Source organism: Rhineura floridana, chromosome 3 (assembly GCF_030035675.1).
Source record: "Rhineura floridana isolate rRhiFlo1 chromosome 3, rRhiFlo1.hap2, whole genome shotgun sequence".
In the NCBI taxonomy this organism is placed as follows: Eukaryota; Metazoa; Chordata; class Lepidosauria; order Squamata; family Rhineuridae; genus Rhineura; species Rhineura floridana.
In genome coordinates this window covers 150,345,872-150,361,157 of record NC_084482.1, presented here as the reverse complement: position 1 = coordinate 150,361,157, position 15,286 = coordinate 150,345,872, and the positions used below count along the sequence as shown (strand labels likewise).

Genomic DNA, 15,286 nt, shown 5'->3' with positions numbered 1-15,286 from the left:
TTAATTATGGATAATCATATTTTAGTGCTTTGTGTAACCTGGTTTTTATATTTTGTAAACTGTGTAGAAGCCTATTTTGGCTTTAGGTGGCATATAAATAAATAAAGAATAGTAAGAAAAATGTATCTGTCCAGCAGAGGAACATGTTGGACTCCCTTTGCAGGGGCGGCTAATCTGTGACTTCAACTTCCATCAGCCCCAGCCGACACTGGCTTATGGTCAGGGATCATGGGAGCTGGAGTCCAACAACATCTAGAGGGCCAGAGGTTAGCCACTTCTGCTTTATAGGATATGGAACTGGATAATTCAAACTGTAACTGCACTTACCCACAAGCCTCAGTAGCTGTGGGGTGACAGGTGGGGGCTGGGCAGGCAAGCCCAGAGAGAAAAGCTGGCACAGAGCAGCCTTTTTTGGGTAACAGTGAGACTCTTGCTCATGCTGTGAAAGAGTGTGGCTTATTAGAAATCATGTGCCTATGGTTACATCCACACCATATATTAAAAGCACATGGCCTCCTGCACAAAATCCTAGGAACTGTACTTTGCTAAGGGTGCTGGGAATCATAGTTCTGTGAGGGGTAATCTACAGTTCCCAACATTCTTTGAGGGAAATCATGTGCTTTAAATGTGCATTATATGTATTGTGTGGATGAGACCTATGCTTTAAAATTCCCCTTCCCAATCCCCACTTGAACATGAACTGGAGTGGGAGCTTTAAATACAATGGAGTGAGGTGTGAGAAGCAAAGGTATTTCTCTTTAGCTATTTGAAGAATGGGAAACACTCACTTCTTGGAACTGGACTGCACCCCCTCTGCCGCACAGGAGTAGTTCCCAATCTCGCTGCCGAATTGTAGGGCCACAGATGCATCACATCGGTCCACCGTTAGGATGGCCACCTTGTCTTTGGAAGGTCCTTGCACTGACCCCAGGGAGCTGATCTTGGGCTGCAATGATAAAGCAAGGACTAGGGGTAGGATCCATTGGCTGGTGCCTCTGAAAGCATTCCATCAACTTAACAGGCAGTATCAATTTGAGTTTGTTCTTCATACACTATCCATTGCTTTTACTGGTCTAATTTCCCCCCCCAAAAAATATTGATATTAATAGCAATATTTTATTTCAAAAAAATGGTATTTTCTTTCAGTTTTTTTACTATTTTGAAAGGAAATATCAATAAATGAAAGAAAATATCAATCTTTTGACAGAAAGAAAGAAAATATCAATCTTTTGACAGAAAGAAAGAAAATATCAATCTTTTGAAAAATATTGATAAAGGAAAGTTTCACCACCTCTTCCTCCTTCTCTGCTATGAGTGAGGCTCGTCAGTTTTCATGTTAGTAGCAGAAACCTTTTGGAAAGGAAAAGAGGAAAACAGCTTTCAGTCCCCATCCCACCCCACCTCCTCCTTGGGAAACCTAGGTTCAATGTGGCAAGACTTGGCTTGCTTCCTCCCGCTTGGAGTTTGGATTATTTCAGTGGTGGTGGGTGGCAGAAAGAGAGAGAGAGAGAGAGAGATGTACTGCTGTGCTGTGAGTAAAATCAATAAAAAACCAATATATTCGAGGGAAAATTCAAGGGGGAATACATCAGGGGAAAAGCCACTGAAGTTTGGAGCAAATAGGCTCACTCTGCAAAGATGGAGACTATACAGACAACTGAAAAGTGCTAAATTCAAATTCAGCAGAATTCTTGCTAATCCCTAGCAAGGACTGAACATGTACCACCGAAACACATTCACTAAGGTCCCATCGATACATTTGGGGGGAAAAAACATTATAATTCTCCTGGTACTGTACCAATTTGGAATGCAAGATGTGGGGGCAGGGTCCCTTGTTTGAATGATGTCCCACGGGGGGGGGGAAACCCTGCACACAGAAAACTAGTACATGAGGGACAAGGCTGTCCTAGAACTTTTCTCCCTGACATACTAAGGGCCAACCTAGATGTGACATGAAATGTGTTTTTACATTTAACACACACATTTTTAAAAATGCACATAGAATCAGCTGGGGTGGTGGTAGTGGTAATTAACAGTATAGAGCAAACATGGTGAGAGAATGTAACTCTTTCCTCCTCAGGGAAAATCCTTCCTTTAAAGCTAGTATTAGCATTAGGAGGAAATGTCCATTAGTGTCAATGGAAGATTTCATTGCAAAGCAAATACTATCTTTGGAACAGGACTGCAACAGGGTTAAATTCCCTCTCCAGGAAAGAAAGAGTCAAATTACCTCTCCATTCCTGGTCTGATCCCATTCATTATCAACACCCCCATCCTGCTAATGCAATTTGCATTTTTTAAAACCTGCGTGTTCAGATGTGAAGCACATTTAATCAGAAGTGGCTCACTGCGTTGGGCAGAGTTGCTGTACTTACTTCCCAGCAGGTGGGTGGCTGCTGCTTAAAGGGAGGGAGAGGGGGAGCAGTGAGGTGGCAAGGAGGCTGGTGCAGTGCAAATGCATCAGCAGGAATGCTGGATTGGCTCTGCCAGTGCATTTTCATCATGCAGACCTCCCCACTGCCTTGCCCCTCTCACTCCCAGTAAGTAACAGCAACCCACCTGCCTGGAAACTACTTCCTCGGCTCTGCCCCACCCAGAGAGACACTGCTATATTTAATGTCAGATGTAGCTTGCCCCTCATTTTGCACAGGCAGAGAGTTTTTTCCACATGTGAGTATTTCAATATTTAATCCCTCACTAAAGCATAATAATGCAGAATCATGGATGCTCTCCATTGTGCAGAACTTGCAAGCAATCTATAACAATGGAAAGCCCTATAGACAGATATACTTCAGTGTGGTTACCATTCTCATGATATAAATGTTTCAGTGAATCTCCAAAATGTGGCACCTGTAGATAGCCATATGTGAATACTAACAAGGCCAGAGGAATAGTGTGAATGATATAAGAATATATGCATGGTGTGGAGAAAGTGGATAAGGATGTTTGTCTCCCTATCATAATATACTAGAATTCGAGGACATCCAATGAAGCAAAATGTTGGAAGACTCAAGACAGACAAAGGAAAGTACTTCTTCACAACATGCATAGTGAAACTATGGAATTTGCTTCCACGAGATGTAGTGATCACCACCAACCTGGATGGCTTTAAAAGAGGACGAGACAAATTCAATGGCTACTAGCCATGATGGCTGTGTTCTACCTCCACAGATGGAGGCAGTATACCTCTGCATACCAGTTGCTGGGAATCACAAGTGGGAAGAGTGTTCTTACACTCAGATCCTGCTTGTGGGCTTCCCATAAGGATCTGGTTTGGCTACTATGAGATCAGGATATGGACTAGATGGGCCACTGGCCTGATCCAGCAGGGCTCTAGAAACAAAATCAGGCCAGAGTGAAAAATCTAATAGTATGAGAATGAATCTATTTTATATTTTTCCTTTTTGTCCTTAAAATCCATGGCACCTGGAAAAAAACTACAGAGGAAGACAGCAGGTATTTGCTGCTTGCTAGATCCAAACAGAACCAGGAAAATTGAAGAGTCAAAATGACAGAAAGAAAAAGATGCCAGCACCTACCTTGTTGTAATAGTGAAGCTGCACTGTATGCCACTGCCCATCACTCACACCTCCTGGCACATATGGAGCAACAATGGTGCTCGACTCTCCTGCAAGGTAGAGTGACATCATGCACTGTCAACCAGGCAAACTTTATTTATTACTATTTATTTGTTTATTGCATTTGTATACCACCTTTCCTCCAAGGAGTTCAAAGCTCTCCCCTCTCCATTTCACCCTCACAACAGCCCTGTGAGGTAGGTTAGGCTGAGAGACAATGACTGGCCCAAGGTCACCCAGGGAGCTTCATGGCTGAGTGGGGATTTGAACCCTGAAACACCACACTTTAGGCCAAACAATGTGTGAAAACATTTCATTTGTCCCTTTTTGTTCTCTAAAAATGTCAGTCATATGAGAGACAGTCAGGATCAGGACCATGGCACATGATGGTGTGTTAATCCTTTCCCACTGTGCTGTGGTCCCCACAAAAAGTTGTCACACAGACACACACCATGATCTGCAGTCCTGATCCTGACTGGGAGCCTCCATGGCTGTTACTTTTGAAGGAAAAAGCAGACACATGTAATGCATTCTGTCTCATGCATAGTCTAGTTTGGCCTTTCGACAAACCCACTGCTAATGTGTGGCAGCCACATCACACTTCCAAACATATCAAGATAAAAGAGCCTCACTTGGGCAAATAGAACCAGCCACGCTTTATCACATGTAGACATGTAAGCAAAAGCACACACCTGTGGAAGCCAGGAAGATAACATATGTGCTGTGAACACACATGAACTCACAGAAAAACTACCACCACCACCACAACAACCAGAGGCTGCTTTGATACACATGGTGGCATTCATTCAGTCTTTCTGGCAACTCTTTCTAAGTGGATGAGGCGCTAAAAGGTTACAAAGAAGGCATGTGTCCTTCATAGTCATGTATTCCCATTTATTCGAATAATTCCAAATATGTTGGCTAGCGAACATAGGAAAGACACCTGCCTTGGTGTTAATCTTTGCATAGCCCTTCCAAACATCAGCTCCCCATGTTGAACAGCTTGTGAATAAAAGAACCCATTACAGCCTAAGCACATTCGGCACAAGTAACAACTCAGTAGTCTCCTTTGGAGATGATCAAATTTAAAGCACAGTAGGCAATTGATGACGGTTAAGGTGACTTTTTAAAAAGGCCACAAAGAGAATCAAACCCCTAAAAATTGGGTGTTTTTTTCATTCTTTGTATTTGTTTGTTTTAGTTGGTTATGAGGCCTATTGAAAGGTGCAATAAAAATATTCTAAATACACATATATTATGCACGCATGCATAAGCAAAGCTGCAGAAGTCCAGCATCACAGTGTTGATCTGAACTGTTTCTGCAGCTAAGCAAGCAAGCAAGCTGATGCTCTTGGGTTCTTATTTGTGGATGCGGTTAGCTTTCACACCCTGGCTATTGGCTCAGAGATACGGAGTTACTGAAATAACAGCTATTTCAGTAACTATATTTAAGGCATTTGACATCTGAACATTGCCTTTGAAGTTAAATAGCCCACAAAGGTTTTACAGCTTCGGACAGAACCAGATGAACAACTGATGTGGTTCGGGAGAAGATCTTGTTATGTTGCATGACAGGATGGCTTCTAAACCACAGCTTAAAACAGAACATGGTTTCTCACTGATGCAGCTTTATCATTCATCCCAGCATGAAAAGCCTGCTTAACTAATCTTTTGAGACGCAATCTAATTTGACTGTTTGTGACCTTCAGACCTAACAGGATGTGAACACGCACATATATATATACAGACACGTGAACACAAATGTTGCTGTGCATACAGATAAGTTCTCTCATAACCCGCACTGTTTTATGCTTTTTCAGGTTCATGCACGTGCATAGCCTATGCCTATGTATAAAAATGTGCCCTTATAATTTCCCATTTATGCTCCCACAATCAACCACGTTGTTCTCTGCAAAGCATAATCCAGCACTTTTCACACACATTGTCCACTCAAATCGTAATGGTTACAAACACACTGCCATCAATTCCACACATAGTACCGCACAGAAACCCACTCCACAGACTTATCCCATCTTACCCTGCTATCAATGTATCAACACATGGACACAAACACCAGTTCACAGAGCCACCCGTCATTGGACAGACCTGCATATTCAAGGCTGGGTGGAGTATGGCACACTCCAGGAGCTGATCACAGAATCTTGTCCTGAAGCTCTATGTGTATCTGCATAGCTGCCGATATGATCCTCTGGGCCAGGCACACTATTTATGTTCGGCTCCCACCCAATGACTGCAATCGCTGGCCATGCGTTAGTCTTCTGAGCCCTGGAACCCACCTGAGTTCTGCCCCCCACCCACCCACGACAGGTTCACTTGCACCTTCTTTCTGCAGTCCTGTATCTTGGACTGCTTTCTCCTCTGCCCACATTCCAATAAAGCATGTAAACATAGAGAGGTGCACACACTTGGCCTCTTTCCACCCTATCCCATCCTGTTCAGCCACGACAATGTTTTGCAATACCAGTGGTCCCAAAAAAGATCATAGTCACAACAGCCACCCCTTCTTTATTGGCAAGCCCCTCTCTGGCAAGCAGTGGAGGCTGGTGCCCATTGGGACTGATAGGGCAGAAGGCCGGGAGACCTCTGTAGGTGGAGTCAGAGCCAGAGACAGGTAGAGCCAGCTAATTCTGGTTTTGTCCCCATCCTCCTCCCTGCTGAGTTCTGTGAAGGCAGCACTGAGACTAAGGAGGAGAAGGAAGCTGACACAGCCAGCGCCACCCCTTAACTGGTTTTAAGGAGGTAGGCAGGTGGGAACTGGCTAACGGCAAACTGAGCTTGGTGGGACCGTGCCTCACGTACCATAATGGAACAGCCTCCACTGCCCATAAGGGGGAGCATGCTGTTGCTGGAAGGTGTCCTGAACACCTTTGCACAGCACCATCCAATACCTTCCTGACCTTTCCTGATGGAATGGTTTGGCAAGAAGTGGGCTGGTCAGCAACATTCAACACCGCCTTTCACTGGCTTTTCCCAAGGAAAGGGCCAACAGGAAGTATACCAGCTTGGGTGCTGCTGCTGGAAAGCACTCTGATGAGTGGTGCCCCAACAAAGCGGCATCAAAGAGTGGCACCCCAACATGCCATCCCACAGGGCTTTACCAAAGGAAGGCCCGGCGTGGAGAGTGGAAGTTGGGTGCAGCTGCTTGAAAGCACCCTGACCACCTTTAAACCACAACATCCAATCCTTCACCCACCCACCCACCCACCTTTCCTTCTCTGGAGTAGAAAAGGCTGGCAGGGTTGAGGTTTTTGTTTTGGCCCTGGGTGGCCAAGGCTCTCCAGGCACCTTGGCCATGCAGCTGGCAAACAGCCCCCACCATTCTCTCACCTTTAGAGCTGGGGAGGTGGCAGTGACCATCATAGGCTTTAGTCAACTAAGTCCTACTCAGAGTAGACCCACTGAAATGAATGAACCTAAGTAAGGTCTATTAACTTCAATGGGTCTACTCTGAGTAGGGCTAGCATTGAAAACCACTCCATGGAACTGCCAGGACAATCTCCGCCCAGCTTTGCAACATCCAAGTTGAGAAGAAAGCTGGCCACTCACCACACACTTCAGAGGGTAGTCTCACACTCGCCATGGTGAGCAGAATTGTGGAAGCCCATGTCGGACAAAATACAACATTTGGCTACTCATGCTGGCAAGGCTATCAATATTCGTATAATTTTTGCTATGTTTGGAAATTTGACCGTTTGCCATAATGGAATGTTCTGACTGTCAGGGGACTTTAAAGGATCCCCAGTGTTCTCACTCTGCATGGTAGAAGACTTCTCAGATAATGAATTCCGTTTGAAACAGGGCCATGTGCTGTGCATCATCTGGTGCAACAAGTCCCTTTCACGTGCAGTTCCATCATCCTTGTAACTATAGGCAACCCCTTTGGAGGCCTTTCAGTGAAGGTACTGTGGACCCATCTGCCACACCCACCTGTGGAGTACTTCAGCTGGACCTGCTCATCCACAATCTCTACAGCCAAGAAGTCATGCTTCTCATTTAGACGTCCGTTGTACATTAGGAGACCACTATGCTCCAAGGTGGCAAATCTAACACAAGCAAAAGAATGATAAAGCAGAGAAATAAGAAGCATTTCCACACATTCTTAATCAGCCAACCAGGGCCAGGGATGAATTACACATTCCCTGGGGCAAAGTGTCCCTGGGACTCACTTATTTGGTACAGTCGTCTGAAATGGAATGTTGCTACTGCAGAAAGATTAATCGAACCAACAATATTGCCATCTTTTTATTTCTGGTAGGGCTCTAACAGCTTAGGTGGCAAGCCAACATCCCACATATGAGGCCTATCACAAATATCTGGTAAAGGTGCACTTGTTGAATTTCTATATGTCATTTTGTTTTTTAAAATTGATGTAACTTGCCCTGGGACCTAATGATGAATATATATATAAAGTCACAGCCAAATAAAAGATATTTGGACAAAACTCATATCTCAATTAGCCCAAACTAGTATGAAAGGAACATCCAGAGACGTCAGGCAAATGCATTTGGATTGCAGCAAACCATCCACCATGGCAGGATGGACAATGATATAATCAATGGCAGCTGAAAGATGGCAGATCTATTAGCCAATATGACAAGGCTCTTACTCTGAGAACTTACGAGAGGGAGAGGGTCAGGTGAAACCTCTGGCGGAGTCCTCGAAACATGATGAAAGATTTGGGAGGGAAGGAGCGTGTAGACACTTCACAGTAAGGCTTTTCAAAGCCCCCAGGTGGGCATTGACACTGGAAGCCGCCATCTGCAGAGTTGATGCAGGTCCCTCCATTTCTACATACGCCAGGGATGCAGCGTCCTGCCCGGCTATCCACCTTGCAATTCTCACCTATTGGGAAAGAGCAGGTGAAAGGGGATCAGGGGGCCTCTGGGAGTGGAAAGGGAAAAGCCTGGAGGAAATACCAAACCGCAGTTCCTGGCATTTAGAAGAAAAATTATTGGCATGACAGGGAGCATAATATGTTACACACTGTCAATCATGTTTGTGATCCTGCAGGAAAGCCAATCAGGTGTGACATTCTCCAATCTGATGACCCTCTTGCTTCTGATTATACCCTACAGCAAACTTCCTGCATCATATGGAGCTCTAAAACACTGCCCGCTGTCATATGCACCAGGGAGAACCATGAAAACTCTAAACATGACTTCTGCTTCATACTCCAGCTTTATCTCAAGGTGCTCAGTTCTGTCTCCCTGAATGCTCTTAGTTGCTCAGCACAGCTGGAGGCACTCATGCTGAGCCCTCGATGAAGATCTCCTGTGAACTAATTCAGAAAAGTCTATTAGATAAAATCCACTAAATTCAAGGCAAGAATTTGTTCGTAGTGGTCCTAGTTCCTGAAAGACCTCCTGTGTCAGGAGATCCCTCACCAGCACAGTCCTATCTCTCATCAGTTCCTAACCTTCACAGGAAACAAGCCATTGACCACCGAAGCACCCAGGGGTCTTTCAAGCATGCCCTCCGGCTTCACAGCCCAAGAGAAGAGCAAGGACTCCTGTGAGGCCTCAGTCTCTTTTCAGACACTGATATGTATAAGTTTCCCCTGTAAAGCTCCTTGCCTTAAGACACCACAAGACACACAACAGTTCACTGTGCTGATGCTCCTTACTCTCAGAGGTGCACAATTGTTTGCTCTCTGCTTATTGCCTCATCAACCCAGCACAAGTGTTTGGAGAAACTTGTCTCTTTTGGTTTTTAGAATGTATTTATTCTTACAAATGAAGAGACAGCAAGGGAGAAAAGAGGCAGCAGACACCCCTAGAGTCTTGCCCCCCACAAAAGCAAGCTTTTTGCAGACATTGCAGATTCCTTTTCAAATATAAGCCTGAGCTCATAATCTTCTGGATTTGTGCCTGCACCCCTCTCAGGGGCGTCAAATTACCTCAGAGCCTGCCCACTCACCCTGAGAAGAACTTCCATCTCCATCTGATGTATCTTTCTTGAAGAGAAGGCAGATTAAACATGAAATATTGTACAGCAGAAGTATCATGATGTGTTGTGAGGTGATCTCACTAGATGTGTTCTCATCTGAACACACAAGCACCAAACTGTGGGGGAGGGGCAGGGTGCACCTCCATGCTCCACCCCAATGTCACCCGGATACCCCATTATACCCCTGGCAGATCTCTCAGATCTTTCAAGGAGGCCTTGCTGGTTGTACCCCAATTGGCGGAACTCCATCTTATGACATCTCAGAAGCCGACTCCCACTCACTGGAACACTCTACCTCTGGCTGCTTGTGAGGGCAAGCTTTAAATGCCTTCTGAAAACCCATCAATTTTGCAAGCCTTCCCTAGCTCACAAAATTCATCACAGTGCTGTTCTATTATTTATTAATATTTTACTGAATGTTTTATTGATGGATTATCTGTTTTTATTAATGTATTTTTTTGTAAATTTAGTCATAATACTGTATATAGATTTCCCTTTCCTTTTCTAATGATCTGATTGTATTGTATGTAAACCACAAAGGCATTTCACATCATAAGTGATATAGAAATATTAATTTATACATTTTATCTGCACTCCCACTCCTCAGTCCCTGACTTTTTCCATGCTGCACAACGGGGGAGCCTGATAAAGCAGGGCCTCTGATGATGTGGAATCTCTTTGTGTCGAAGCGAATGTGAGTAGAAACTCCCTGAAGCCTTTCCCCATGCAACACATGCCACACGTGAGGACATTGGGGACAAAGCTTGCATGTGCATCTATATCCAGACGTCACTTTTAACCACTGTGTGTTCCAGCAAACACCTGAACACAACTACACAATGTATTTTAAGGTCTTTTTATGATGTTTTAAAGTGTTTTTAGTGTTTCTGTTTGCTGCCCTGGGCTCCTGTTGGGAGGAAGGGCGGGATATAAATCAAATAATAAATTAATAAATAAACTACTGTAATGCTACAGAGAAGAGGGAAGGGAAGAGAAAGGGTCTGGTACCTAATGACTCCATGAAATGAATAGTTTTGGGCCTGCAAGACTGAACATAAGCACTTTGTTGTATCCTTATATCTATATCCCTTCTCTGTTTGTTTCTTCCTAGAGGCTCTTAGAAGAAAGAAGACAGAGAGGAGGAAAAGGAGGGCAGCGGAGAATGAAAGGTAGGGGTGACGGAGCAAGATGAATGAGAATAAAGAGACAATTTCTTTGGCTCCAGGTTTTGCCTGGGTCCTTCCTACCAGGAACAAATCCCTTATATATGGTTTCATGGGCATGGGCAGGAGTTTTTACAGGGATGGGTTCAAGCAAAATACTGAAAGCAGGGATCCTGAGAAAAATAGTGCCTGTACATTTTGTCTCATATCAGGTTCTACACATAATAGTAATTTCTAATGAAAGCTGGGGATTATAGGTGATATGGAGGGGCATTGCCACCATCGTTGACACCCATGTATGGTTTCCCTCACAAAAACACATTAAACTCAATCAAGGAAATTCTCTGTTTTATGAACAGACTGAGTCTGTGTTCTTGTCAAACCATCCTTCTCTCCCTCCATCTATCCACAGGCCTACACTCTTGAGGGTTCAGCAGGCCTCAATTCCCTCAGCTTTTCATATATATAAAAGTTTTGTTTTCTAATACAGGTGTCACCAGAGCTGTCACCTGGGGACTCATCCTCTCCTGATAAGTGTATGAAACAGCAAGGTCATCAGTGAACACTTTATAAGAGCTGATATGACAATGTACATATATTAGCCATTTCCACTTGCAGGGAGGGTACTGGGGTTGCCATCATTACCATGCTTGCTGACTATTGCGGAGGGAGCAAGGAGAGATGTCTATTGCACTAGTTTAAAACTGACCAGGTAGCAGTCCTTGGAGGAACTGATGGCCGATATCTCATTCAAAGGATGTGCCATGTGGCAGCCATATGCATGAGCAGCCACCATCAGGTGTTCCTGGAAGTGGTTTGAAACAGTGAACCTCTCTACTCATTACAGGTGCCAAGCTGAGACTGTTTCAACACAATTGGAATCTATGGACTGGCCCTAAATGCAGCTCCTAGGAGATATGTCATGTATGTATTGTTGTTTCCCCAAATAGCCACTTGGTGTCACTATCTACCATTCAGTGCCTTTGGAATTTGAAGCAGAGACATCAGAATCCACATGCACTATCCTTCTGACAACTTGAACTCTTCACTGTCACCACCAATATAGGACATGTCAGCTTTGCTGCAATAGTTTCTTCTTTGGCTGAACAGGAATACAGAGTGGTGGGGAAAGGAAAATTCTCTTTGCCAGTGATTCTCTTAGTCAGTGTTAGGGAGGGGTGAGAAATTCAATTCAGTTTGCATTTCAAGCAGAATCTATCAAATTCACACTTTCCAAAACAACATGAGAACTGAACACAGCCATCCTTTGAAATTCACACTTATTTGAATTTTGCAGTGCAGTTTGCCAACCAAATAATGTTCATAAAAATTCATATATCTGGGGAAAGTGTGCATAAAAATGAATATGTGAACAAAAATAACATACAAAGATGCATTACATGACGAGAAATTGCTTGCAAAAATGTGTACATTATAAAAAACTGCCTACAAAAATGTGTCTATTAGGAGAAAACCACACTAAAATGCTGGAGAATTTTCATGAAGATTTTTTTAAAAAATCTCAAATTGCTGCAGAAATGTGGAGAACTGAATTTAAGATTGGAAAAATGAGAAAGTGAGAAAACCGTAATGGACACAACTTTCCGTCCCTAGTCAGTGCATACAGGTGAGGAGACTAAAACTCTTGGGCACAGCTGAGAATGAATTCCTTCCAATCATTTGTTGGCAAGGCTCATATTTGATGTACATCTGACTTCAAAGACTTATCTGGTTCACTGAAGCACTGAATTTAGCCCTCTGTAATCAAATGGGTATTAGACTCAATCGTGCCTCCCAAATCTGACCAAAGAATGCTAATGGGTTCATCATGCCCTGCTTGTGGGCTTCCCATAGGTACATGGTTCACCACTCTGAGAACAGGATGGGCCTTTCATTTGATCCAACATACATTCTTATGATTACTTCTGAATACAGAAAACAGTACGGGCAGAGCCAAGGGAAGTATGAGGATTTCCCTCCTGTAGACACAGCTGTTTATAGGAGCCATGAAGACTAGGATCCAACAGGGAAACAGAAGTAATTCCTGCCTACCACATTGCAACCAGAAAAGACAATGAATCGGGTAGACAATGCCAAGATTTCCCCCCTCCCCTTTCCCTGAAGTTGAGAAGATGATAAGAGCCAAATAAGGAGAAAGGACTGGAAAGAATCTAACGACCATATCATACCTACAGTTTGCTGAAAGGGGCTCTCTGGAATGGAAGCATTACAAATCAAGGCAACTTTAAAGCTATGGATGGAAAACCAAACACTGGGAGTGCTGAAGGGACAGTTACCACTGCTATCAGGCCGCCGGATGGCTCACCCACTCCATTTGTTTTGTTGCTCAGAAACCACTATCAAGCAGTGTTGGTGTGCTCTGTGCCTCTCCAGCAGCACTACTTAAACAGACTGTTTGTAAAATGACTGTCCCTGAAGCCAGAGAGGGTTCTGGAATCATGAAGGCCTAGAGGGAAGCATGGACAGTGATTTATTTATGTATTTGTTTAGAACATTTCTTAATTGCTTTATATTCAGTTGAATGTCAAAGTGATGTTCAAAACAGAAACTGATACAATTAAAAATTAAAAAGCTACTAATATAACATTACACTATTCCAAAATTGGCAGTGACCAGGGCAGGATTACCTCCTAGGAAGGCCTGGTGGAACAAAAATGTCTTCAATGGGTGCCAAAATCTCAAAGGGTCGGAGGCTGTCTGATAGACACTGGAAGGGGAGTGTCAAAACAAAGACAAGGCCTGTGGTTTATTCAAAAGACAAGGCCTGTGGTTCAAGTTACAAAGATAGGCATCCCTGGTTAATAAATCAAACTTCTGTTGTTTTCACAACCTGAGTTCATTGTCATCTCACAGTACAAATCCGCCTGGCTGACACTGGAATAGATACTGGAACGGGAAAAATAGTGGGCTTTATTTTGTTTGTTTTTGATTTTTTAAAAAATGAGGTGCGGTACTTATATATTGATAAAAGTGCCTTGGGTGCCAGCACAAAATGGTTGCCATGGGCAGCAAAAAAGAAAAAAAAAAGGTGATAGTACTCCATATTGGTGAATGCTATCACACACAAAAAAGCACTGAGTAAAGGTAATCTAGGAAACTCAGCAGGGCTGGCATGAATTAAATTAGAAAGAAAACAAGCAGCCTTGGGATATCTTTCTTTTTATATCCTGCAGGTTTGTTATCCACCACCACCACCCCATCATTCTGAGATGGTCCCCCTCACAATAAGTAATATTTGTGATGATTTGAGGGAAGCTGAGTTATGAGTGCTAAAGTGACAGTCCTGAAGAGGCTCACACTATGGTGATTCATCTAAAAGAATATAAAACCCACCAAGAACAGACCAAATGATTTCTACACACCATCTGAGTTTTTTTTACCTCACTATCTTAGACCAGGAATCATTAACACTCCCTACCCCCATGACCAGCACCCAAGACACTACCAAGCTGTGTTTACCCTATTTCCTGAACACCCATACAAAGCCTCAAACAGTTCCAATATTCTGGAAGCGATAGGTTTGGTCTTGCCTTTCTAAAGTCTTTTCATCACTTTGGAACCTATGTTTTTACTCTATTAAGCCATTATGATGCAGAACATTACCATTGCTACTACTCGTCTCCCTCCATTTTAACAAAGCCACTCCTGCTCCAGCACAGACCCCTGAAGAAGGTAGGCTGCCAGCTTTTTCTTGGAGTAGGTAGAGGTGTCTGTGCCTTTAACAGGCACTTGACATGCAGAAATATTCAGCCAGTGAAGCTTTTTCCAACCGCTGCATCTTTATGCTGAGATAACTTTCAGGGGCTGAATTTCTGCATGCTATTAAAGTCACAAGAACCATGCTGGGAAAAGTTGCCAATATTTTGGAGATGCTATTTTCAGGTCAGCGGTGTGACGCACGAACACCGTGCGGGGTTCGCCCCCTTTACCCCAATACCTATATCGCCAATCAATGTATTGGAGACAAGACTGAGTGGTTCAAAATTGCCAGTTTTATTCCTTTGCAAAGGGAGGGAGAGAGCCTCAAGTGAGTACAACTCTCTCTCTGCCATCAAATTGCTTGAGCGCTTCCTTATATACTTTATTTGTACAAGTTTTTAATCTTTCCTTTGCGTAACCCACATGCTGCTGAGTACATCATGCCACCCCAGACAGTCCCAAGATAACAAAGGACATTCTACTAGTTTCGTCCTGTTCCTAGACTCGTTTTTAGCCCGTGAGTCAATCAAAGGAAACATTGTGTCAATAAAGAGCCCGTGAGTCAATCAAAGAAACATTGTCTCTGTTCACAATCCTCCCCCAAGAGCCTTAACATGCCCTTATTTTAAGGTCTCTTTACATTTGCCCATATATCTCTTCATTCTGATTTACCAATTGCTGATACAATACCCGCTGATAAGCAATTTGATTGGCATGCAAGACTTTGCTCAAGCTTCGAGTCATGAGGGAAACAATGCAAGGTAAGCACAATAAAATCAACAATATTATACACCCAATCACAAATAGGTGTCGCAGCCAAGCCCAATTGGGTAACCAGTTTGTTAGCCAGCTCCAATC

General features: G+C 43.6%; 1 protein-coding gene across 1 annotated transcript in view; it reads right to left on the bottom strand.

Annotated features, from left to right (window-relative positions):
• CELSR3 (cadherin EGF LAG seven-pass G-type receptor 3) overlaps nucleotides 1–15,286 on the bottom strand; it is a 120,307-nt gene that overhangs the window by 58,925 nt on the left and 46,096 nt on the right. The window contains exons 3-6 of the mRNA XM_061613422.1: nucleotides 8,219–8,441; nucleotides 7,527–7,642; nucleotides 3,540–3,628; nucleotides 789–946 (exon numbers count right to left, since the gene is read on the bottom strand). Of these exons, the coding sequence (XP_061469406.1) occupies nucleotides 789–946; nucleotides 3,540–3,628; nucleotides 7,527–7,642; nucleotides 8,219–8,441 (586 nt within the window). The remainder of the gene's footprint in view (nucleotides 1–788; nucleotides 947–3,539; nucleotides 3,629–7,526; nucleotides 7,643–8,218; nucleotides 8,442–15,286) is intronic.